Genomic DNA, 23,353 nt, shown 5'->3' on the forward strand with positions numbered 1-23,353 from the left:
GCCTTGTGGAAACCTCACAACAGGACAAGGCGAAGGCAGAGAAAGCCAGGACTGAGCCTCCTGTCTCCTGGTGCCCAGGGTTGGGGTTGTTTCACTGTCATCTGGAGGTCACAAGCATCAGATGCCCCCAGAGATGAGAGCAGGAAAGAACATCCTCACGGGCACTGAAATCATGCCCCGCTGAATTTAAGAGCATCTAGCACTTGACGCTGTAGAAACACAAGCAAGGAAACAAGGAAACGTTTCTAGAAGTGGTTGACTGTGGTGTTGGCAACCAACATTGAAAACCCACAGCCCTGTGGCCCAGGATGTGAATGCTGTGGCCCTGCCATCTCCCCACTTTCAGAGCAGAAGACAGGGCTCCTTTTTCTGCCGTCATTCCCGAAGCATTACCCGACCAGCGCCCCAGACTCATCATCTGCTGGGAGTGCACTGGGCTGTGGGCTGTTCTCCAGGCAGGGCTGCAGGAGGGTCCAAGAGCAGTGTCATCAATGGTACCAGCTCTGAGAAAGATGGGGCCAAGAGAGGGTGCACACACCACTTTCCCCATTCTCCTTCCAGCACCAGCAAAGAAGAGGAGCCAGGTGGGAACGGAGGAGGGTCCCTGAGCTCCACGTAGCTTCTGCCTCCCCCACCATCCTTTCTCCAATGTGAACTGGGACAGACGGCACCCCATGACAGGGTCTTTTAGCCAGTGCTGGGGACTTAGATGTGGATTTTCGGCCATGGAAGAAGTCTCCAGCTGCCCTTAGGAATGAGGGCAGCAGGGGCCCTAACTGGGGACCACTCCAGAACTGCGCAGGTGGGCACAGGGCTGGCGAGGCTCCCCAGACAGGTTACTGCCAGAAGCACGTGGGATCAGCCAGGGCAGGGGAGTGTCTCTTCTCACCTCTCCACTTCTGTTGACCCCAGAGTTATGGTGACTCAGAGGACTCCAGGGACCCCTGGGGAAACAACTTTACAAAGGGTTACCATGGCAACCATGGACCAGAGGGAAGAACTGAGGCCCACAGGTGTGGGTAGAAGTTCGTTATCCTTTTCTCTAGTCTCGATCTTCCCAGGGCCTTGAGCAATGGAGACCATGTCCATCATTCATTGCTAGTAAAAAATCAACTTTGAGGTAGACTTGGGATTTTCCTGACAGTCCTGGGAAGTGGCCCACTGTTGGGGCATCACTTGGGGCCAGATCCCTGGCTCCTGCAGGCTGAGAGACTACCCAACAAGAGCCTCCGCATGGCCAGTGGGGAGAGACTGGGCTTCGCACTTCTGGTATCAGCTTCAAAAGGCTCAGGATAGGTCAGATGCGGTGGCTCACAGCTGTAATCCTTCCACTTTGGGAGGCCGAGGCAGGTGGATCATGAGGTCAGGAGTTCAAGACCATCCTGGCCAAGATGGTGAAACCCTGACTCTACTAAAAATAGAAAAATTAGCCTTGCGTGGTGGCACTGCCCCTGTAATTCTAGCTACTGGGGAGGCTGAGACACAAGAATTGCTTGAACCCGGGAGGCAGAGGTTGCCGTGAGCCAAGACTGCACCACTGCACTCCAGCCTGGGCGACAGAGTGAGACTGACTTTGTCTCCAAAAAAAAAAAAAAAAAAAAAAAAGAAACAAACAAAACAAAAGAAAAGTAGAAAAATCCCCATCTCTGAGTTCACCATTACCTAGCTCCTTATCCACTGAGATGCAAAAATGGGAAGCAGGGGCCCCAGGGCCACCAGGGACAGAGCAGCATTATCATTTAGTCTGAATCCATAAAAACAACCTAGGTTTCATCTCGGACTCCCTGCTCATAGGGAAGGTGGGAAAGAAGAGTTGGCAAAAAGCAGGGAGCTGCTAGTGCTCCCTCAGGAAGGAAAACTGTTGGGTGGAGTGGACAGCATTTGGGTGAGGGGAGGAGAGGGAGCAGGGTGTGAAGGGAGGGAGGGAGTGTGGTGCACTGAACTCGGCTGTTTGGGAAACTGTTTTTGTAGACAAGCCACGGTTAGAGGAACCCGTTGCTCTGGCAAACAGACCTCACTGGAAGGGATGGAACACATGCTCGCCTGTGTCCCAAAGGGAAACCCAGCTTCAGCCTTGGTGTGTACCCGGAATGGGGTGGTCGTTGACTTTGAAGTGCCACAGAAGGCAACCCAGAACCACACCGGAACCTACTGCTGCACAGTCACTAACCAGCTGGGCTCTGTCAGCAAAGACATTGCTGTCATTTTTCAAGGTAACCTTTGCTGCCCTGCTGTCAGGCGCAGGATGGAAACCCCTTAGGGGTTTGGGATTCTTAACCAAATGTGAAAATCAGAAAGATTCTACTAGGTTGGGAAGAATGAGACTCAGAAGTGGGCCTGGTGGGCGATGGTGGGTGATCCTCGTACTTTGTGGCCTTCCTAACTCAATCTTCTGTGCTTGGACAGGACTGGATGAAAGAATCAGCTCTACCCTCTTTGTCGTTATTACCGTTGCCCTTGGAGTGGGTGTCATCACCATAGCACTGTATTTGAGCTATCGGCCCTGCAAAGTGGACCGGGGGAAATTGCTCTCTAGACAGAAAGAGGAGGACAAAGAGGAAGAAAGCCAGTTTGCTGTTGAGGAAGAGAAAAGTACAACTCATATAATTGACAGCTATTTGATTGAATGAGACTTCTGCTACTGTGGTTTCCCAGGGAGAAGGGATAGAGGAGAAAGGAAGAAACAGAATGGCAGGCTGCATTTCCCTTTGTGTTCTTCTGTCTGTAAAATAGTGTTTCAGGCCCCCATATCCCATGTGTCCAATATGTCCAGAAGCTCACCTTTCTCTCTCTGTCACCTTTTTTTTTTCCAAGATAGAGTCTCGCTCTTGTTACCTAGGCTGGAGTGCAATGATGCGATCTTGGCTCACTGCAACTTCAGTCTCTCGGGTTGAGGTGATTCTCCTGCCTCAGCCTCCCCAGGAGCTGGGATTACAGGTGCACACCACCACAGCAGGCTAATTTTTGTATTTGTCTTAGAGGTGGGGTTTCACCATGTTGGCCAGGCTGGTCTCATACTCCTGTCTTCAAGTGATTCGCCTACCATGGCCTCCCAAAGTTCTGGGACTACAGGTGTGAGCCACTGCGCCCAGCCACCTTTCTCTTTTGATCTCACTCTAGTCATTAGGAATCTCAGTCTCAATGTTTGATTTTTTTTTTTTTTTTTTTTTTTTTTTTTTTTTTTTTGAGACGGAGTCTTGCTCTGTCGCCCAGGCTGGAGTGCAGTGGCCGGATCTCAGCTCACTGCAAGCTCCGCCTCCCGGGTTCACGCCATTCTCCTGCCTCAGCCTCCCGAGTAGCTGGGACTACAGGCGCCCGCCACCGCGCCCGGCTAGTTTTTTGTATTTTTTAGTAGAGACAGGGTTTCACCGTGTTAGCCAGGATGGTCTCGATCTCCTGACCTCGTGATCCACCCGTCTCGGCCTCCCAAAGTGCTGGGATTACAGGCTTGAGCCACCGCGCCCGGCCCAATGTTTGATTTTTAAGAAGGCCTCTTGTGCCTTGCCAGTTGCATCATCAGTCCACTCTTAGATCTTAAAAAACAAACAACAAAAAAAGAATCTGTCCTTTCCTCATGCTTCGCACTGCCCTTTTCTCTTAAACATCATACTAAAGTCAGGCACATCTTAGAAATGCAACTCATATTTCATGGTTTTCTGATTTCTAACTGGGAACTCAATTTGTAGTCCAGGGACAGGACTTTGAAGGGAGTAAGTATCAAATACGGGGCTAGGAGTCAGAGCTCTGTTCCCATCTCCACTTTTCCTTGCTCCCCTGACCTGGGCTTCTGGAGTGCCAGCTCCCAGAGATGAGCTTGTTGACATCATTAAGGATCAGTGGCAAGCTTCAACTCAGTAACCATCTGTTGTGGGTCTTGAGGGAGTATACAGATGGTAAGAAATTCCACTTTGGGCCGGACAAGCATCCTATCTAGCCCAGTGTCCTGTCTGTGAAGTAGAAGGTAGAGTTCTTCCATGGAATTGGCCTCATAGGTTAAGCACTCCAAACATCTCTGAATTCCTTTTGATAGAGAGATCAACTGTGAGTTCGCATTTGCCAGTTTTCTTTTTTTTACCCATATGGGTGTCTAGGTTAGAGTTCCAATGTTTACTCTCCCTTTTCATCTGTCTGCATATTTTCATCTGTCTGCAAACAATGTCCCTGAAGCTTCAAGAGGAATCCTCTTGTGAAAATGTTCATATGATTTTATGATTCAGCTTCCTTCCCTGTCTTTGGGAAAGAGTATATTCACCCTTGGAGAAGGCATGAGGAATCATAAAACCAGATCTTTTCTCCCAAATCAGTCAAGAAATGTTCACTGAAATGTTGCTGTGGTAAAAATAAAAGTGATTTTGTGATACCAAATGCATTTCCCTTCCCTTCTGTGTCATTGCTGAAAGCTCTTATTATGTCAAATAGTTGCATTTTATAACTTTTCTTTTTTTTTTTTTACATGGAGTCGCACTGTGTTGCCCATGCTGGAGTGCCGTGGCGTGATTTCGGTTTGCGTCAACCTTCAACCTCAGTTCAAGCAATTCTCTGCCTCAGCCTCGCAAGTAACTGCAATTACAAGTGCTTACCACCATGCCCAGCTAACTTTTTGTGTTTTTAGTGGAGACAGGGTTTCACCATCTTGGCCAGGCTGGTCTTGAAGTCCTGACCTTGTGATCCACCCACCTTGGCCTCCTAAAGTGCTGGGATTACAGGTGTGAGCCACCGCTCCCGGCTGCATTTTATAACTTTAAGTACAATTTCAAAGGGAATAACACGGTGTTGATAGCATAAACAACCAGCCCAGGTTAGGGTGTGCATTAGCTCAGGGCAGCAGACTATTTTACCTGTTTCAAAAGTGAAAATCAGGCCAGCGGCGGTGGCTCACATCTGCAATCCCAGCACTTTGGGAGGCTGAGGTGGGGGAATCACTTGAGCCCTGGAGTTTGCAAATAGCTGGGGCAACATGGCAAAACCCCATTTCTTAACCCACATCTAGTGGCACGTTCCTGTAGTCCCAGCACTTGAGAGTCTGAGGTGGGAGGATCACTTGAGTGCGGGAGGTGGAGGGTCGCAGCGAGTTGAGATCATGCACTGCACTCCAGCCTGGGCTACAGAGCCAGACCCTGTCCCAAAAACAAATCAAAGGAAACAAAAACGAAAACTAGAGTTCAGATTTCCAGATAGAGAGAGGTGCATAGCTTTCCAAATAGCAGATACTAGCCAGAAAAAACGGTGGCATCAGACAGCAGAGGGAAAACATTTTCCCATTCTTCCCAGACCTCCTCTCAGTCTGGTGTTGTAGATTAAGAGTAAAAATAACCCTTTGGTTTCATCACATGCAAGGCTGTGGGGATACAGCAGTGAACAAAACATTGTCCCTGGCTTCCACAAATGTATTAGGAAAGCTATTTAGACAAATAAGTAGGAGATTACATTTGTGCATGAACTCCTATGACTGGGCAGACAGATTGTTATGAGAAAGCATAACTCGGATCAAGGAAGGCTTCCTGGAGGGACATGAAGTATCTTGACTTTGCAAAATAGCATCATCCCCGAACATGACCTTTTCAACCTGGATGTTTCCACTAGGTGGAGCTACTGCTCTCTCATCCTGTGAGTCTAATATAAATCATCCACTTTCCCAGAATTGAGCATTTGGGGAAGTAAGTTAAGAAGCAGGTTTCAGAGACAGGAGTATAGAGCCGCCCCATCCGGGGATCCACAGCCATTTCGGTGTCAGGATCAGCTGCATCAGGGCTGTAGTTATCCTGTATCTGCAAATGCTGCCTCATGGCCTCAGTGCCTTGAAGCAGAGCGAATCCAAAAAGGAAGGGAAAAATGAGCCAGGCGTGGTGGTGTGCACCTGTAATCCCAGCTGCTGGGGAGGCTGAGGCAGGAGAATCGCTTGAACCCGGGGCGCGGAGGTTGTAGTGAACTGAGATGGCGGCATTGCACTTCAGCCTGGGCAACCGAGTGAGACTCCCGTCTTGAAGAAAATTAAAGCAAAAACAAACAAACAAATACAAAACAAAGCAAACAAAACCAAAAAGGGAGGAAGAAGGGGGCCACTTGGACTTTCTAGTTCCAGCAGGGAGAGCCTGGAGGCTTAGCCGGCTGCTGCCTTTGCTTGTCACTGCCACAGGGTGTCAGTGTTGACAGATGGTCCCACACAGTACCATCAAACCAAGTGGGTCTGCAGATCCGGGTTCCCAGCTGCTGTGGATCTCTGAGGAGGAGGATCTGCTTCTTCGGGGCCTGGTCCAGCTGCGGGTGTCCTCTTGCTTGGGTTTCCAGGGTTCCAGTTCCTTCCTGAAGGATATTCCCCACCACCAGGGGTCAGGCGCCCCTTCTCTTTGACTCTCTTTTTTTTTTTTTTTTTGGAGACCGAGTCTCGCTCTGTCTCCCAGGCTGGAGTTCAGTGGCGCGATCTCGGCTCACTGCAAATTCCACCTCCCGGCTTCAAGCAATTTTCCTGCCTCAGCCTCTGGAGTAGCTGGGATTACAGGTGTGCGCCATCACGCCCGGCTAATTTTTGTGTTACTGGTAGAGATAGGGTTTCATCATGTTGGCCTTGTTGTTCTCAAACTCCTGACCTCAGGTGATCTGCCCACCTCCCAAAGTGCTGGGATTTCAGGCTGAGCCACCATGCCTGGCTTCACTGATTCTTAAAGCAGGAAGGGTCTCACATTTCTCTTCCAGTATAATAGAGCTTCTGAGGGTAGCTGCCTTCATTGTCTATAGGAGGAGGCCCTAACCCCTAAATGGTTTTGATCATATTGTTTCTGAACATTATAACAATCAGCTTAGGCTTAAGTTACAGCTACCTTGATTATCTCCAGAGGAAGAGTGGCCTTTAATGCTCCAAAAGTTTATCGTCTTTATTATTATTTTTGAGACAGAATCTTGCTCAGCCACCCAGCTGCAGTGCAGTGGCCTGATCGGCTCAGTGCAACTCTGCCTCCTGGGCTGGAATGATTCTTGTGCCTCAGTAGCTGGGAATACAGGTGTGTACCACCACACCTGGCTAATTTTTATATATTTAGTAGAGATGGGGTGCCACCATGTTGGCCAGGCTGGTCTCGAACTTCTGACCTCCTCCCGCCTCAGCCTCCCAAAGTGCTGAGATTACAGGTGTGAACCACCGTGCCTGGCTGTTTATCTTCTCAAGGATGGTCAGGGTGGCATTCTGGTGTCTTTCTCTCTAGACCCGAGAAAGCATAAGTTATATCTTTAGTGGGACTTCTTACCATAGGATTAATAATAGTATTTACCTTAGAGAGTTATAGTTAGAAAGAAATGACCTAATACTTGTAATAAAGTAACATGGTACTGGAGACATGTGTTCACATTTGTTGGTTTTTATTATTACACTGATAATTCTGGTGGGAATTAAGCACATCATTATAATCACAGTAAACTCAAAGGGAGAATCAGAAATCCATGGTAACCTTGAGGGCCATCAAAAGTCATAGACACCGTGCACAGCTTTCCGATTTTTCTAGTCTTTTTCTTGCTCCTTCCACTACTTTCCCCCCAGTTTGGTCCCCTAAGATTTAGAACTACTAGTAGGGTGACCAGTCCTATTAGCTGAGTTTGCATTGAGCTGAGGGATTCTTCAAGGAACGTGGGACTTTTAGTGTTGACATTGAGAAAGTCTGCTGAAAACCAGGACAAGTTGGTAACCCTAATCCCAGCGGTGCTCATTTTGTGCCTCAGCATCCAGGGCCTTCTGAATTAAAGAAGCAGCCAGGCAAAGTATCAGCTTGTCTTGGCCTAGAAGCCCAGACCTGATAATTCAGAAGAAAAGGGAACGGATAAGTTCTGCTCTCAACTGTGTATAAAGGGAAAAAACCCACCATGTATATTTCGACAATGCTCATGGAAGAAATTCAGAAGTGGTCATTTTTAGGTTAGGGTAAATTCAGAAAAATGACAGAGTCAGGAAAACATTATCCCAGGGGTCAAGAATGACTCGAGCTCTGCCTACTGAACTCTTCCTTGTGCCAGTCTTGCTAATTTTATCTTCAGGGAGAGTTTTCATTAGAAAATACCATTAAGGGTCAGGCGCGGTGGCTCATGCCTATATTCCCAGCACTTTGGGAGGTTAAGGCGGGTGAATACCTTGAGGCCAGGAGTTTGAGACCAGCCTGGCCAACATGGTGAAACCCTGTCTTTACTAAAAATACAAAACGTAGCCCTGTCTGGTGGTGCACGCTTATAATCCCAGCTACTCAGGAGGCTGAGGCATGAGGATCATTTGAACCCAGGAGGTGGAGGTTGCAGTGAGCTGAGATTACACCACCACACTTCAGCCTCTGTCTCAAAAACAAAAATAGACTATTAACATTTTTTAGTTGTGAGAAGATATAAAAATTTCCATCTTAACCATTTTACGTATATAATTCAGTCACGTCAAAGTACATTCACATTGTCATGCAACCATCACCACCATCCATCTTCAGAACCCTTTTCATCTTGCACAGTCTAAATCCTTTGCTCATTAAATAGCTCCCTATTCCCTTCCTCCCCACAGCCTCTGGCAGTCACCATCCTACTTTTTGTCTCTATGAATTTGACTGCTCTGAGTACCTCATATGACTGATATCAGACAGTATTTGTCTTTTTGTGACTGGCTCAAGAGAAACACATTTTAGATGACTGGTTGGAATTAGGAGCAGGTGGAACCACAACTGGCCCAGGCCTCTCATCTTTTTCTCCTTTTTCCCTGTTCCACAAATACAACAGCTGTGGACACGTGGTCTCATCTCTGCGGTCCCTAACACAGTGGTTATCAACCTTGTTTACATATTAGAATCCCCTGGGAAAGTTTTCAAACTACTCTTGCCTGTACCAGATTCCAGGCTAATTATGTCAGAATCTCAGAGAGTGAGGGCTTACCTATGCATCGTTTACAAAACACCCTAGGCATCTCAAATTTGCAGTGGAAATTGCTGTCCACAGCAAGTTGATGAGCTGAAATGTGGAATAACAGTGGGTAAATCAAAAGAGTTTAAAGCAGATGGTCTTTAAGGTCTTTTTATATTAGAAAATGTGCAAAGTCATGTAGTATCTTTCTAATTCTCACCCAGCAGTGGTTGAGTGGATTCACCTACACCCGAGGGGAGCTGGGCGGACAGTCTCTGGAGTGTTGCTCCCCCTGCAGTTCAGTTATATGTTACGACCACCCCACTTTAGAACCCTCTTAGTCACCCAGGTAGGCGCTGGACATTGTCATTCCCCTGTCACGTGCAGTCAACAAATACTTACAAAGATGGGTCACCTTTCCTTTAAAAACACGCAAGCCAAGAGATAATGATAATTGTGTTCATTCCATTGACTTCTAAAGACCGTGAGATTTCTAAATAATTTTAAGGCCGAATGAAGGACATTGCAGGAATATTGATTCCAGCTCCGTACAAGAAATAGTTTTCTGCAGTGAGAGTGGTTTAATAGAATGAGGAGCCTTGTGAAAGTGATTCCTTTGGTTCTAGTGCTACACACTTGTATTTGGAATATTGACTTTAATGAATGCCGGAGGATAAGATTCGCAAAGTAGAAGAAACTAGACTGACTTATGAGGCCCTTCTAACTCCAAAATGCCATGAGTTTAAAGCCAGATAGTAGAAGAACGACGTAAGATGCAGGAATGACTTCTGAACTGAGAAATGCAGCAGCTCCAGAGTTCTGATTATTTCAGCTTTCAACCACTTCCCAAAGACTGAGTTATTAACTGTAAAATAGCCAAAAATGAACACAAGTGGGTCTTGTTATCAAGAAAATTTATTATAGTACATAAGAATCAGAACTTCTAAAGAAGATTAATTAGGGAGTTGATTATTTGCATTGCAGAATAATTCCTGACTTCATGAAATCATTTTTGGATACTAGAGTTCCTGTGAGCATTTTAGTATGGATTTATAGGTCACCAGTCACTTAGCCAAAGTGCTTGGGAGAGTAAAATCTTAACCCTAAAGAGCTAATCACCACTCTTTAGTGCTTATTTGGAAATAATAAACATCTGATATGTTTATATTTCCTTATTGTCATTAGAAAAACAATATAATTTCACTACAGGTGTTTAGACATGCCATCAGAAAACACAAAACATCCAAAAATTCAATGCAGAAATAACTACAATTTGAGTACTATAATATGTCAAAAATATCGTTGCATTTAATCCTCAAATAATCCTTGTAAAGCAATATTATTATCTCAGCTTGGTGAAGTAATTTATTCAGGAGCAACAAATGACGTACAACCCAAATCTTTCTGATTCTTTCCCTTACACCAAGTTACCCCAATCAACATCACTTAGAACAAACTTGCTCACAAACAGCTTGGAGACCATGTGTGTTTGGGTTAATTTTTGCCCTTAATATATTTTCAGTATGTGTTGCCAGTGTTTAAATGTTAGATTTCACATAAAAGCCTGGATGTCCTGGCTGTCTCAAAGAATCAGAAGGTCTGGAAGCCCAGTCCCTGCAGTCCTGATGGTGACAGGCTGGGTGGGTCCTACCTCAGCAGGGGCTTGAGTTCTGTAGATTGTGCTGGTTCCCACCCGTCTGTGTTGCATTCCCCAAAGGAAAGCGAGTGTCATCGGGGATTTATCCCCTCCCATCCAGCCCTCATTGCTTACGTTGTTATCTACCTGACACCTGTTGTCACTGCATTTGCAACCCCAAATAAACTCTCTCTTCCACTTCCCTTGGCCAAATTCAGATTCCAAATACTCTGGTTCTGTATGTCTGAAACTCATTTTTGCATTGTTCTCATTTCCCAAAGTAGTTGGGCTTAAGGAAAATTCATCTTAGAATTCTTCTGCCCAGAAGTAGTTCTATGACATTGTTTCCTCACCTGTTGGGGAGTTTTTGCCTGTGCACTTAATAGCCCGTCTTGTTTTCATTTCTTCCTGCTCCTGGAGGGCCAGGTTTGGTGTTGCTGGTGATGGTGGAGGAGGAAGAAATGACTTCAAGTTATCTCTGGGATGACCAATGAGCTATGACCAGCAAGCTGTGACCACTGACCTGGTGGAATGGCCTTAGTGAGTAATAGACAGCAGTGATGTGTCAGCTTTCTTCTGGTGCAGGAACAACCAAATCTCTTATATTTCAGTGGCCTGGTTCCCAATAGACCCTGCAGGCCCTACAGGTCGTCTTCCCAAGCTGCCCCTTGCTTCACACCAGCACCTTCCACTCCATAATATTATAGAAGGACACCTAGCCAGACAAAATGATACAAGTTAATTTTATTAGGTCAAGGCTGGTGGGCACTGAAGTGGCACCTTCTGGGGCCAGGAGAGGCACTGGGAAGAGTTGCAGGATGCCACATGGGCACCTAGAAGCCACAGCTGCCCTCCACAGAGCGGCACTGCGCCATGCGCAGGAATGTCTCGACCTTGTCCATGTTCCTCCTGAAGCAGTGGAGCAGCCTGTAGTTCTCGAGCAGTGCATCATTGTTGTGTCAGTTTGTGTCAAACTTGATGTAGGTCGCTTGAAGACCTGCCCAGTCCGGGGGCTGCCATCTTCCAGCCTCTGCAAAGTGAAGGAAAAGAAGGAGAGGTCAAGTGCTTGGTCACTGTTCCCTCCCTGTCTCATTCATTCATTTTCCTCCCTCCCCTTCAGGGTGTAGAGAAAGGCCTGGAGGATTCACCAGGGGAAATGAAGAATAAGGTGAGTTCTCTTGGGTCAGGGCCTGACTGCTAAAAAGAGGGCAGCAGTGTTTCTCTCTCCCAGCCCTCGAAGCCAGTGGCGTTCCAGGATTGGGGACCCCTGGCACCACCCTCACCCCCATCAGCGTTTGGATGCCTTCCTCTAGGCTTTTTAGGAGGTCATAGACGTCGCTGTCCGAGGTGCCACACACTAGCCTGTTGGCAAACACACTCCTGAGGAACTGCACGGGCTCCAGCCACGACTGGATGAGCAGCAGGGAGATGCGGAGCAGCTCTAGGTTCTGCAGGGGAAGGACCGGCAGTGGCTGTGCTGCCCGGGGCCTCTGACCACAGGTCTACTGCATTCCTGCCTTGGGGAGAAGGCATCCACTCACAGATTTCTGCTGCCTTTCCTCCATGTTGGAGGGTGTGGGAATAGACTCTGAGAAGCAGAGGGAGGTCTGGGGGTTCTGCAGGAATGAATACTTATTTTCCTTTGGGATATAGGCTTCTTCCTGGGAGAAGGACCACCCACCCTGCCAACCAAGAAGGATCGCCGGTTTCTATGCTGGAGACCAGCTCCCATTGTTACTTTTCTGGGAACCTCACTCAGCATATGGTCATCTGCCTGCATTTTCGCTTCAGAAAAGAATCCTGAGCTCCTTAGTCTCCTCCCATTACTTCCCAGCGGGGGTAAGTCACCCCTTCTTGCCACCGATGTCGCGCCCCCATTCCCCAGGAGCTTACAAACTTCTGGTAGGTGTCAAAGGCCAGCTGGTGCAGGCGATGGGCGTGGAGCATAGCGTTGTCAAAAAACCTGGATAAGGGAACGGATTGGACGGCACCGGCCTCTTGAAGCCATGGCCGGCAGAGCAGGGCAAAAGCCAGGATCTGGGAGGTCCGGGAGCCTGGGGAGAGACCGGAGGGCAACGGAGGGAGCCGAAGAGCAAGAGGCTAGCACTCTCCCTGCCCCCGGAATTTTTTTTTTCTCTCTCCCCATCCCTCCAGGAATCAGGAACATTCTGAGATTGGCCAAAAATCTGGGCTTAGATGGCGATACTCACATTCAGAAACCCCAAACCTGAGGATTAGTGTCTCTGTGCCATCTACAGGGGCCGCCTCTTCCTTCGGGACACATCGTGCAGAAATGGATTTTAGGGGCGCTTACCTGCAGCCATTGCAGCTAGGTGGGCTGTCCACAGGACCCTGAGTGGTTCGGGGAGTTGGGCCTTGGGATCCTGGAGCGGGTCTCTTGTGGGCCCTTTTTATATCCTGGCCCCTTATCTCTCGCTGCTTGACCCCACTTGTTTCTCTGTACGTCACTGACGTGCCTGTGCTAATGGATAATTTAGAAGTTCCTCCCACACATGCTGGGATCATGCCCCCTGACTTGTCATCTTTCTCTTCCCATCGTCACTAGCATTGTGAGGGTTGTGCCCAGAGTGTCAGGCAGAGATACTACCCAACCTGTCCTCTCTTTAAGGGTCAGGTGGGTGCCCTCTGGCAGCACGCCATGGTGGAAAACCTGAACGTGGGGAAGGATGTCAGGATAGCCAGTCCTCGAGACCCCTACAGACCCCATCCCACTCTCTATCCTGTCCCTTTCCTCCTCCCCACATGTTTCCCCTCCACCCTAGCAGAGAGAATGTACATTTTGGGAAAAGGAGCCAAACATATCCAATAAATTGTGGGGGTTCCGGGCACGATTCAGTCTTGAATTCCACTTTTGCTGATTCCTCCCGGGCCCGCCTGAGGCAGCTGGATGCAGTGCTAATACTGACCACTAGAGGGAACCAACCCCCCACTTTGCTCTCCCCTTTCCCTGAGCCTTGGGGTGGGGGTGGGGGTGGGTGCTCCCCCAGGTCCCTGGGGAGGAAGAACCCAGACTCAAGGTATTGCCCCAGCTCCTTGGACCTGCAGCAGAGATACAAGCCAAGAAACAGAAATCCCGGGGACAGACACGGACCACAAGTGCTTCCTCCCCTAGCCCTGAAATCATCAGAGAATCTCAAAGTTAGAAGAGTTCTTGAAGGTTTAAGTGTCTTTCCCGGTTTTGGAACTCAGAACACATCAGGCAGAAAGATGCCCTATGCAGCCGTGGAAGCCCTTCCTCTTTTTTCTCCCCCTCCTTTCCAGGTCTGTATAGAGCTTATCCAGTTGCCAAGGGCCTGCCTATGCATTCTCACGTCTGACCTGCCACTTGTCTTGTGTAGTAGGTATTATTATCATCCCGTTTCACAGATCAGGAGACTGAGGCTGAGAGAGACTGATTGCATGAGGTACCTCAGCCAGGGCAGCAGATCTCCACAACCTTGCTCTTCCCACATAGTGTCATTCAAAGTCCTTTCTCCAGGCCGGGCACGGTGGCTCATGCCTGTAATCCCAGCACTTTGGGAGGCTGAGGTGTGTGGATCACTTGAGGTCAGGAGTTCAAGGACAGACTAGCCAACATGGCAATACTCCCTCTCTACTAAAAATACAAAAGTAGCTGGGCATGGTGGCACAAGCCTTTAATCCCAGTTACTCGGGAGGGTGAGGTGGTAGAATCGCTTGAACCCAGGAGGCAGAGGTTGCAGTGAGCCAAGATCGGGCCACTGCACTCCAGCTTTGGGGACAGAAGGAGACTCCCTCTCAAAAAAAAAAAAAAGTCCTTTTTCCAGAGCAGGTAGTGTGGTGCTACTCAGTAACATAGTTATTTTAGTTTCTTTCTTTTCTTTCCTCCCTCCCTTCCTTTCTTTCTCTCTTTCTTTCTTTCTTTCTTTCTTTCTTTTTTTCTTTCTTTCTTTCTTTCTTTCTTTCTTTCTTTCCGTCTTTCTTTCTTTCTTTCTTCCTTCCTTCCTTCCTTCCTTCCTTCCTTCCTTCCTTCCTTCCTTCCTTTCTTTCTTTCAATGGAGTCTCATTCTGTCATCCAGGCTGGAGTGCAGTGGCATGATCTTGCCTCACTGCAACCTCCACCTCCTGGGTTCAAGTAATTCTCTCACCTCAGCCTCCCTAGTAGCTGGGATCACAGGCGCCCGCCACTATGCCGGGCTAAGTTTTGTACTTTATTAGTAGAGACAGGGTTTCACCATGTAGGCCAGGCTGGTCTCAAACTCTTGACTTTAGGTGATCCACCCTCCCTGGCCTCCCAAAGTCCTGAGATTACTGGCATGAGCCACCGCTCCCAACCCAGTAATTTCAGCTTCTAAATCCCTCTGAGTGCAGGGATTCTGCCCCCAACACAAGCGGATCTTTGCCTCATTATGTCTTTCCATAAGGGACAGATTGTTCTTTCTCTATACCCAGGTGAGAATGGCCCAGTGGCATGGGGTGCCTTGTGGAAACCTCACAGCAGGACAAGGTGAAGGCAGAGAAGGTCAGGACTGAGCCTCCTGTCTCCTGGATCCCAGGGTTGGGGTTGTTTCACTGTCATCTGGAGGTCACAAGCATCAGATGCCCCCAGAGATGAGAGCAGGAAAGAACATCCTCACCTGCACTGACATCTTCCACCCCTAAGTTTAAGAGCATCTAGCACTCAATGCTGTAGAAACACAAGCAAGCAAACAAGCAAACGGTTCTAGAAGTGGTTGACTGTGGTGACATTGCTGTCATTTTTCAAGGTAACCTTTGCTGCCCTGCTGCAAGGCCGAGGATGGAAACCCCTCAGGGGTTTGAAATTCTTATCCAAGGATGAAAATAAGAAAGATTCTACTAGGTTGGGAAGAAAGAGACTCAGAAGAGGGCCTGGTAGGCTGGGGTGGGTGATCCTCAACTTTCAGACCTTCCTAACTCTGTCTTCTGTGCTTGGACAGGATTGGATGAAGGAATCAGCTCTGCCCTCTTTGTCGTTATTACCGTTGCCCTTGGAGTGGGTGTCATCACCATAGCACTGTATTTGAGCTATCGGCCCTGCAAAGTGGACCAGAGGAAATTATGCTATAGACAGAGAGAGGAGGACAAAGAGGAGGAAAGCTAGTTTGCTGTTGAGGAAGAGAAAAGTACAACTCATATAATTGACAGCTATTTGATTGAATGAGACTTCTGCTACTGTGGTTTCCCAGGCAAGGAAGAAGGGATAGAGGAGAAAGGAAGAAACAGAATGGCAGGCTACGTTACCCTTTGTGTTCTTCTGTCTGTAAAACAGTGTTTCAGGCCCCCATGTCCCATGTGTCCAATATGTCCAGAAGCTCACCTTTCTCTCCCTCTCTTTTTTTTTTTTGAGATGGAGTCTTGTTTTTGTCGCCTAGGCTGGAGTGCAATGATGCGATCTTGGCTCACTGCAACTTCAGCCTCCCGAGTTCAGGCGATTCTCCTGCCTCAGCCTCCCAAGGAGCTGGGATTACAGGTGCACACCAACACAGCAGGCTAATTTTTGTATTTTTAGTAGAGACGGGGTTTCACCATGTTGGCCAGGCTGGTCTCAAACTCCTGACCTCAAGTGATCCGCCCACCTCGGCCTCCCAAAGTGCTGGGATTGCAGGTGTGAGCCACCGTGCCCAGCCACCTTTCTCTTTAGAGCCCATTCTAGTCATTAGGAATCTCAGTCTCAATGTTTGATTTGTAAGAAGGCCTCTTGTGCCTTGCCAGTTGCATCATCAGTCCACTCTTAGATCTTAAAAAACAAACAACAAAAAAAGAATCTGTCCTTTCCTCATGCTTCGCACTGCCCTTTTCTCTTAAACATCATACTAAAGTCAGGCACATCTTAGAAATGCAACTCATATTTCATGGTTTTCTGATTTCTAACTGGGAACTCAATTTGTAGTCCAGGGACAGGACTTTGAAGGGAGTAAGTATCAAATACGGGGCTAGGAGTCAGAGCTCTGTTCCCATCTCCACTTTTCCTTGCTCCCCTGACCTGGGCTTCTGGAGTGCCAGCTCCCAGAGCTGAGCTTGTTGACATCATTAAGGATCAGTGGCAAGCTTCAACTCAGTAACCATCTGTTGTGGGTCTTGGGGGAGTATACAGATGGTAAGAAATTCCACTTTGGGCCGGACAAGCATCCTATCTAGCCCAGTGTTCTGTCTGTGAAGTAGAAGGTAGAGTTCTTCCACGGAATTGGCATCATAGGTTAAGCACTCCAAACATCTCTGAATTCCTTTTGACAGAGAGATCAACTGTGAGTTCTCATTTGCCAGTTTTCTTTTTTTTTACCCAGGTGCGCGTCTAGGTTACAGTTCCAATGTTTATTCTCCCTTTTCATCAATAAGTACATATTTTCATCTGTCTGCAGACAATTTCCCTGAAGCTTCAAGAGGAATCCTCTTGTGAAAATGTTCATACGATTTTATGATTCAGCTTCCTTCCCTGTCCTTGGGGAAGAGTATATTCACCCTCGGAGAAGGCATGAGGAATCATAAAACCAGATCTTTTCTTCCAAATCAGTCAAGAAATGTTCACTGAAATGTTGCTATGGTAAAAATAAAAGTGATTTTATGATATTCAAATGCATTTCCATTATATTCTGAAAGTTCTTATTATGTCAAATGGTTACATTTCATAACTTTTTTTTTCTTTTCTTTTTTTTTTAAGATGGAGTCTTGCTCTGTTACCCAGGCTGTTGTGCAGTGGCGCGATTTCGGCTCGTTTCAACCTCCACCTCCCTGGTTCAAGCCATTCTCTGCCTCAGCCTCCCAAGTAGCTGGGATTACAGACGCCCACCACCATGTCCAGCTGATTTTTTGTGTTTTTAGTGGAGACAGGGTTTCACCATCTTGGCCAGGCTGGTCTTGAAGTCCTGACCTCGTGATCCACCCACCTTGGTTTCCTAAAGTGCTGGGATTACAGGTGTGAGCCACCGCTCCTGGCTGCATTTTATAACTTTAAGTACAATTTCTAAGGAAAAAACACCGTGTCGATAGCATAAACAACCAGCCCAGGTTAGGGTGTGCATTAGCTCAGGGCAGCAGCCTATTTGACCTGCTTTCAAAACTGAAACTCAGGCCAGGGGCGGTGGCTCAAACCTGTAACCCCAGCTCTTTGGTAGTCTCAGGCGGGCGAATCACTTGAGCCCCGGGGTTTGCGAATAGCTGGGGCAACTTGGCGAAACCTCATTTCTACAAAAAGTACAAAACTTAGCCACGTATAGAGGCACGTTCCTGTAGTCCCAGCTACTTGAGAGTCTGAGGTGGGAGGATCACTTGAGCGTGGGAGGTAGAGGGTTGCAGCGAGTTGAGATCATGCACTGCACTCCAGCCTGGGCAACAGAGCCAGACCCTGTCCCAAAAACAAATCAAAGGAAACAAAAATACTAAACTTCAGATTTCCAGATAGAGGTGCGTAGCCTTCCAAATTGCAGATACTAGCTAGAAAAAACCGTGGCATCAGACAGCAGAGGGAAAACATTTTCCCATTCTTCCCAGACCTCCTCTGAGTCTGGTGTTACAGATTAAGTATAAAAATAACCCTTTGGTTTCACCACATACAAGGCCGTGGGGATACAGTGGTGAACAAAACATTGTCCCTGGCTTCTACAAGTTTATTAGGAAAGCTAGACAAACAAGTAGGAGATTACATTTGTGCATGAACTCCTATGACTGGGAAAGCAGATTGTTAAGAGAAAGCATAACTCAGATCAAGGAAGGCTTCCTGGAGGGACATGAAATATCTTGACTCTGCAAAATAGCATCATCCCCGAACATGAGCTTTTCAACCTGGATGTTTCCACTAGGTGGAGCTACTGCTCTCTCATCCGGTGAGTCTAAAGTAAATCATACCTTCCCTGAATTGAGCATTTGGGGAAGTAAGTTAAGAAGCAGGTTTCAGAGACAGGAGTATAGAGCTGCACCATCCGGGGATCCACAGCCATTTCGGTGTCAGGATCAGCCGCATCAGGGCTGTAGTTATCCTGTATCTGCAAACGCTGCCTCATGGCCTCAGTGCCTTGAAGCACAGTGAACCCAAAAAGGAAGGGAAAAATGAGCCAAGCGTGGTGGTGTGCACCTGTAATCCCAGCTATTGGGGAGGCTGAGGCAGGAGAATCGCTTGAACACGGGGATCGGAGGTTGCAGTGAACCAAGATGGCGGCGTTGCACTCCAGCCTGGGCAACAGAGCGAGACCTCCATCTTGAAGAAAATAAAAACAAAAACAAACAAACACAAAACAAAACAAACAAAACAAACCAAAAAGGGAGGAAGAAGGGGGCCACTGGGACTTTCTAGTTCCAGCAGGGAGAGCCTGGAGGCTTAGCCGGCTGCTGCCTTTGCTTGTCACTGCCACAGGGTGTCAGTGTTGACAGATGGTCCCACACAATACCATCAAACCAAGTGGGTCTGCAGATCCGGGTTCCCAGCTGCTGTGGATCTCTGAGGGAGGATGATCTCCTTCTTCCAGGCCTGGTCCAGCTGCGCGTGTCCTCTTGCTTGGGTTTCCAGGGTTCCAGTTCTTAGAGCTCAGTAGTTTGGAAGAGCTGTCCCGCAACGGTCTTCAGAGTAGGCTGGGTTACTTGGAACCCTTGTAGACTTGGAAACTCTGTTTGCTTTCCTTCCCGAAGGATCCACACCACCAGGGGTCAGGCAGCCCCTTCTCACTGATTCTTTCTTTCTTTCTTTCTTTTTTTTTTTTTTGGAGATGGAGTCTCGCTCTGCCTCCCAGGCTGGAAGTTCAGTGGCGTGATCTCGGCTCACTGCAACTTCCACCTCCTGGCTTCAAGCAATTTTCTTGTCTCGCCTCTGGAGTAGCTGGGATTACAGGTGTGTGCCACCATGTCCTGCTAATTTTTGTGTTATTGGTAGAGACAGGGCTTCATCATGTTGGCCAGGCTGATCTCAAACTCCTGACCTCAGGTGATCTGCCCACCTCTCAAAGTGCTGGGATTTCAGACTGAGCCACCACGCCCGGCTTCATTGATTCTTAAAGCAGGAAGGGTCTCACATCTCTCTTCCAGTATAATAGAGCTTCTGAGGGTAGCTGCCTTCATTGTCTATAGGAGGAGGTCCCACCCCCTAAATGATTTTGATCATATTCTTCCTGAACATTAAAGCAATTGGCTCACGCTTAAATTGCAGCTACCTTGAATATCTCCAGAGGAAGAGTGGCCTTTAATACTCCAAAAGTTTGTCGTCTTTATTATTATTTTTGAGACAGAATCTTGCTCAGCCACCCAGCTGCAGTGCAGTGGCATGATCAGCTCAGTGCAACTCTGCCTCCCAGGCTGGAGCGATTCTCGTGCCTCAGTAGCTGGGAATACAGGTGTGCACCACCACACCTGGCTAATTTTTATATTTTTAGTAGAGATGGGGTGCCACCATGTTGACCAGACTAGTCTCAAACTTCTGACCCCCTCCCGCCTTGGCCTCCCAAAGTGCTGAGATTACAGGCGTGAACCACCGTGCCTGGCCATTTATCCTCTCAAGGATGGTCAGGGTGACATTTTGGTGTCTTTCTCTCTAGACCTGAGAAAGCATAAGTTATATCTTTAGTGGGACTTCTTACCATAGGGTTAATAATAATGTTTACCTTAGAGAATTATAGTCAGAAAGAAATGACATAATACTTGTAGTGAAGTAGCATGGTACTAGAGACGTGTTCACATTTGTTGGTTTTAATTATTACACTGATAATTCTGGTGGGAATTAAGCACATCATTGTAATCACAGTGAACTCAAAGCAAGAATCAGAAATCCATGGTGACCTTGAGGGCCATCAAAAGTCATAGACACCGTGCACAGCTTTCCGATTTTTCTAGTCTTTTTCTTGCTCCTTCCCCTACTTTCTCCCGAGTTTGGTCCTCTATGATTTAGGACTACTAGTAGGGTGACCAGTCCTATTAGCTGAGTTTGCATTGAGCTGAGGGATTCTTGGAAGGAACGTGGGACTTTCAGTGTTGACATTGAGAAAGTCTCCTGAAAATGAGGACAAGTTGGTAACCCTAATCCCAGCGGTGCTCATCACATGCCTCAGCACTCCAGGGCCTTCTGAATTAAAGAAGCAGCCAGGCAAAGTGTCAGCTTGTCTTGGCCTAGAAGCCCAGACCTGATAATTCAGAAGAAAAGGGAAGGGGTCAGTTCTGCTCTCAACTGTGTATAAAGGGACAAAACTCACCATGTGTATTTCAACAACGCTCATGGAAGAAATTCAGAAGTGGTCATTTTAGGTTAGGGTAAATTCAAAAAAATGACAGAGTCAGGAAAACATTATCCCAGGGGTCAAGGATGACTCGAGCTCTGCCTACTGAACTCCTCCTTGTGCCAGTCTCACTAGTCTTATCTTTAGGAAGAGTTTTCATTATAAAATACCATTAAGGGTCAGGCGCGGTGGCTCATGCCTATAATCCTAGCACTTTGGGAGGCCAAGGCGGGTGGATCCCCTGAGGCCAGGAGTTTGAGACCAGCCTGACCAACATGGCGAAATCCTGTCTTTACAAAAAACACAAAAATTAACCGTGTGTGGTGGTGCACGCTTATAATCCCAGCTACTCAGGAGGCTGAGGCATGAGAGCCATTTGAACCCGGGAGGTGGAGGTTGCAGTGGGCTGAGATCGCACCACCGCACTCCAGCCTCTGTTTCAAAAACAAAAACCAAAATGGACTTTTAACATATTTAGTTGTGAGAGTATATAAGCATTTTACCATTTTACGTGTACATCTTAACCATTGTATGTGTACAGTTCTGTCACATGAAGTACATTCACATTGTCATGCAACCATCACCACCATCCATCTTCAGAACCCTTTTCATCTTGCACAGTCTAAACCCTTTGCTCATTGAATAGCTCCCTATTCCCTCCCTCCCCACAGCCTCTGGCAGCCACGATCCTACTTTTTGTCTCTATGAATTTGACTGCTCTGAGTACCTCATATGACTGGTATCAGACAGTATTTGTCTTTTTGTGACTGGTTCCTGAGAAACACTTTTGAGATGACTGGTTGGAATTCAGAGCAGGTGGCACCACAACTGGCCCAGGTGTCTCATCTCCTTATTCTCCTTTTTCCCTGTTAAACCAATACACCTGTGGACATGAGGCTCTCATCTCTGCGGTCCCTAACACAGTGGTTCTCAACCTTGTTTACACATTAGAATCACCTGGGAAAGTTTTCAAACTACTCTTGCCTGTACCAGATTCCAGGCTAATTATATCAGAATCTCAGGGACTGAGGGCTTACATATGCATCGTTTAGAAAACACCCTAGGCATCTCAAATTTGCAGCGGAAATTGCTGTCCACACCAAGTTGATGAGCTGAAAAGTAGAATAACTGTGGGTAAATCAAAAGAGTTTAAAGTAGATGGTCTTTAAGGTCTTTTTATATTCGAAAATGTGAAAAGTCATGTAGTATCTTTCTAATTCTCAACCAGCAGTGGTTGAGTGCATTCTCCTATACCGGAAGGGAGCTGGGTGGACACTCTCTGGAGTGTGGCTCCCCCTGCAGTTCAGTTTTATGTTACGACCACCCCACTTTAGAACCCTCTTAGTCACCCAGGTAGGCGCTGGACATTGTCATTCCCCTATCACGTGCATTCAACAAATACTTACAAAGATGGGTCACCTTTCCTTTTAAAACACGCAAGCCAAGAGATAATTAAAATTGTGCTCATTCTATCGACTTCTAAAGACCGTGAGATTTCTAAATAATTTTAAGGCCGAATGAAGGACGCTGCAGGAATATTGATTCCAGCTTTGTGCAAGAAATAGTTTTCTGCAATGAGAGTGGTTTAATAGAATGAGGAGCGCTGTGAAAAAGTGATTCCCTTGGTCCTAGTGCTACACACTCGTAATTGGAATACTGACTATAATGGATGCCGGAGGATAAGATTCCCAAAGTAGAAGAAACTAGACTGACTTATGAGGCCCTTCTAACTTCAAAATGCCATAATTTTAAAGCCAGATAGTAGAAGAACTACGTAAGATGTAGGAATGACTTCTGAACTGAGAAATGCAGCAGCTCCAGAGTTCTTCTTATTTCAGCTTTCGGCCACTCCCCAAGGACTGAGTTATTAACTGTAAAATAGCCAAAAATGAACACAAATGGGTCTCATTATCAAGAAAATTCATTATAGTACATAAGAATCAGAACTTCTAAAGAAGATTAATTAGGGGGTTGATTATTTGCATTGCAGAATAATTCCTGACTTCATGAAATCATTTTTGGATACTAGAGTTCCTGTGAGCATCTTAGTATCGATTTATAGGTCACCAGTCACTTAGCCAAAGTGCTTGGCAGAGTAAACTCTTAACTCTAAAGAACTAACCACCGCTCTTTAGTGCTTCTCAACACTAAACATCTGAAATGTTCATTATTTCCTAATTGTCAAGGAAAACAATATAATTTCACAACAGATATTTAGACACTCCATCAGAAAACACAAAACATCCAAAAATTCAATGCAGAAATAACTACAATTTCTTGAGTACTATAATATATCAAAAATGTCACTGTGTTTAATCCTCTCATAATCCTAGTAAAGCAATATATTATTATCTCAGCTTGGTCAAGTAATTTATTCAGGAGCACTAAATTATGTAAAAACCAAATTTTTCTGATTCTTTCCCTTACACCAAGTTCCCCAATCAGCATCTCTTAGAATAAACTTGCTCACAAACAGCTTGGAGACCATGTGTGTTTGGGTTAATTTTTGCTCTTAATATATGTTCAATATGTGTTGCCAGTGTTTAAATGTTAGATTTCACGTAAAGGTCTGAATATCCTAGCTGTCTCAAAGAATCAGAAGGTCTGGAAGCCCTGTCCCTGCAGTCCTGATGGTGACAGGCTGGGTGGGTCCTACCTCAGCAGG

The 23,353-nt window shown here is 46.9% G+C and overlaps 1 protein-coding gene across 2 annotated transcripts; it reads right to left on the reverse strand.

Annotated features, from left to right (window-relative positions):
- Positions 1-5,600: 5,600 nt before the first annotated feature.
- Positions 5,601-18,492, reverse strand: CSH3 (chorionic somatommamotropin hormone 3). 2 transcript variants are annotated; one of them, XM_077969615.1, is made up of 10 exons: positions 18,338-18,492; positions 13,447-13,555; positions 13,109-13,166; positions 12,810-12,833; positions 12,389-12,549; positions 12,037-12,156; positions 11,779-11,943; positions 11,276-11,525; positions 10,849-10,932; positions 5,601-5,797 (listed from the first exon to the last, which is right to left on the reverse strand). In XM_077969615.1, exons 1-10 carry the CDS (start codon positions 18,490-18,492, stop codon positions 5,601-5,603), a joined length of 1,323 nt encoding a protein of 440 aa, XP_077825741.1.
- Between the last annotated feature and the right edge of the window lie 4,861 nt (positions 18,493-23,353).

The sequence above is a fragment of the Macaca mulatta genome, chromosome 16, assembly GCF_049350105.2.
Source record: "Macaca mulatta isolate MMU2019108-1 chromosome 16, T2T-MMU8v2.0, whole genome shotgun sequence".
Lineage (NCBI taxonomy): Eukaryota > Metazoa > Chordata > Mammalia > Primates > Cercopithecidae > Macaca > Macaca mulatta.

Excerpts from the sequence above, each read along its gene's own strand:
- CSH3 (XM_077969615.1), bottom strand. The coding sequence starts at position 18,492 with ATGAGGCAGCGTTTGCAGATACAGGATAACTACAGCCCTGATGCGGCT. Across the intron at positions 13,167-13,446 it reads CAGGGAAAGGGGAGAGCAAA|GTTTTCCACCATGGCGTGCT; the intron begins GTGGGGGGTTGG and ends CCCCACGTTCAG. Across the intron at positions 12,834-13,108 it reads GACCCTTAAAGAGAGGACAG|CCCACCTAGCTGCAATGGCT; the intron begins GTTGGGTAGTAT and ends TCCTGTGGACAG.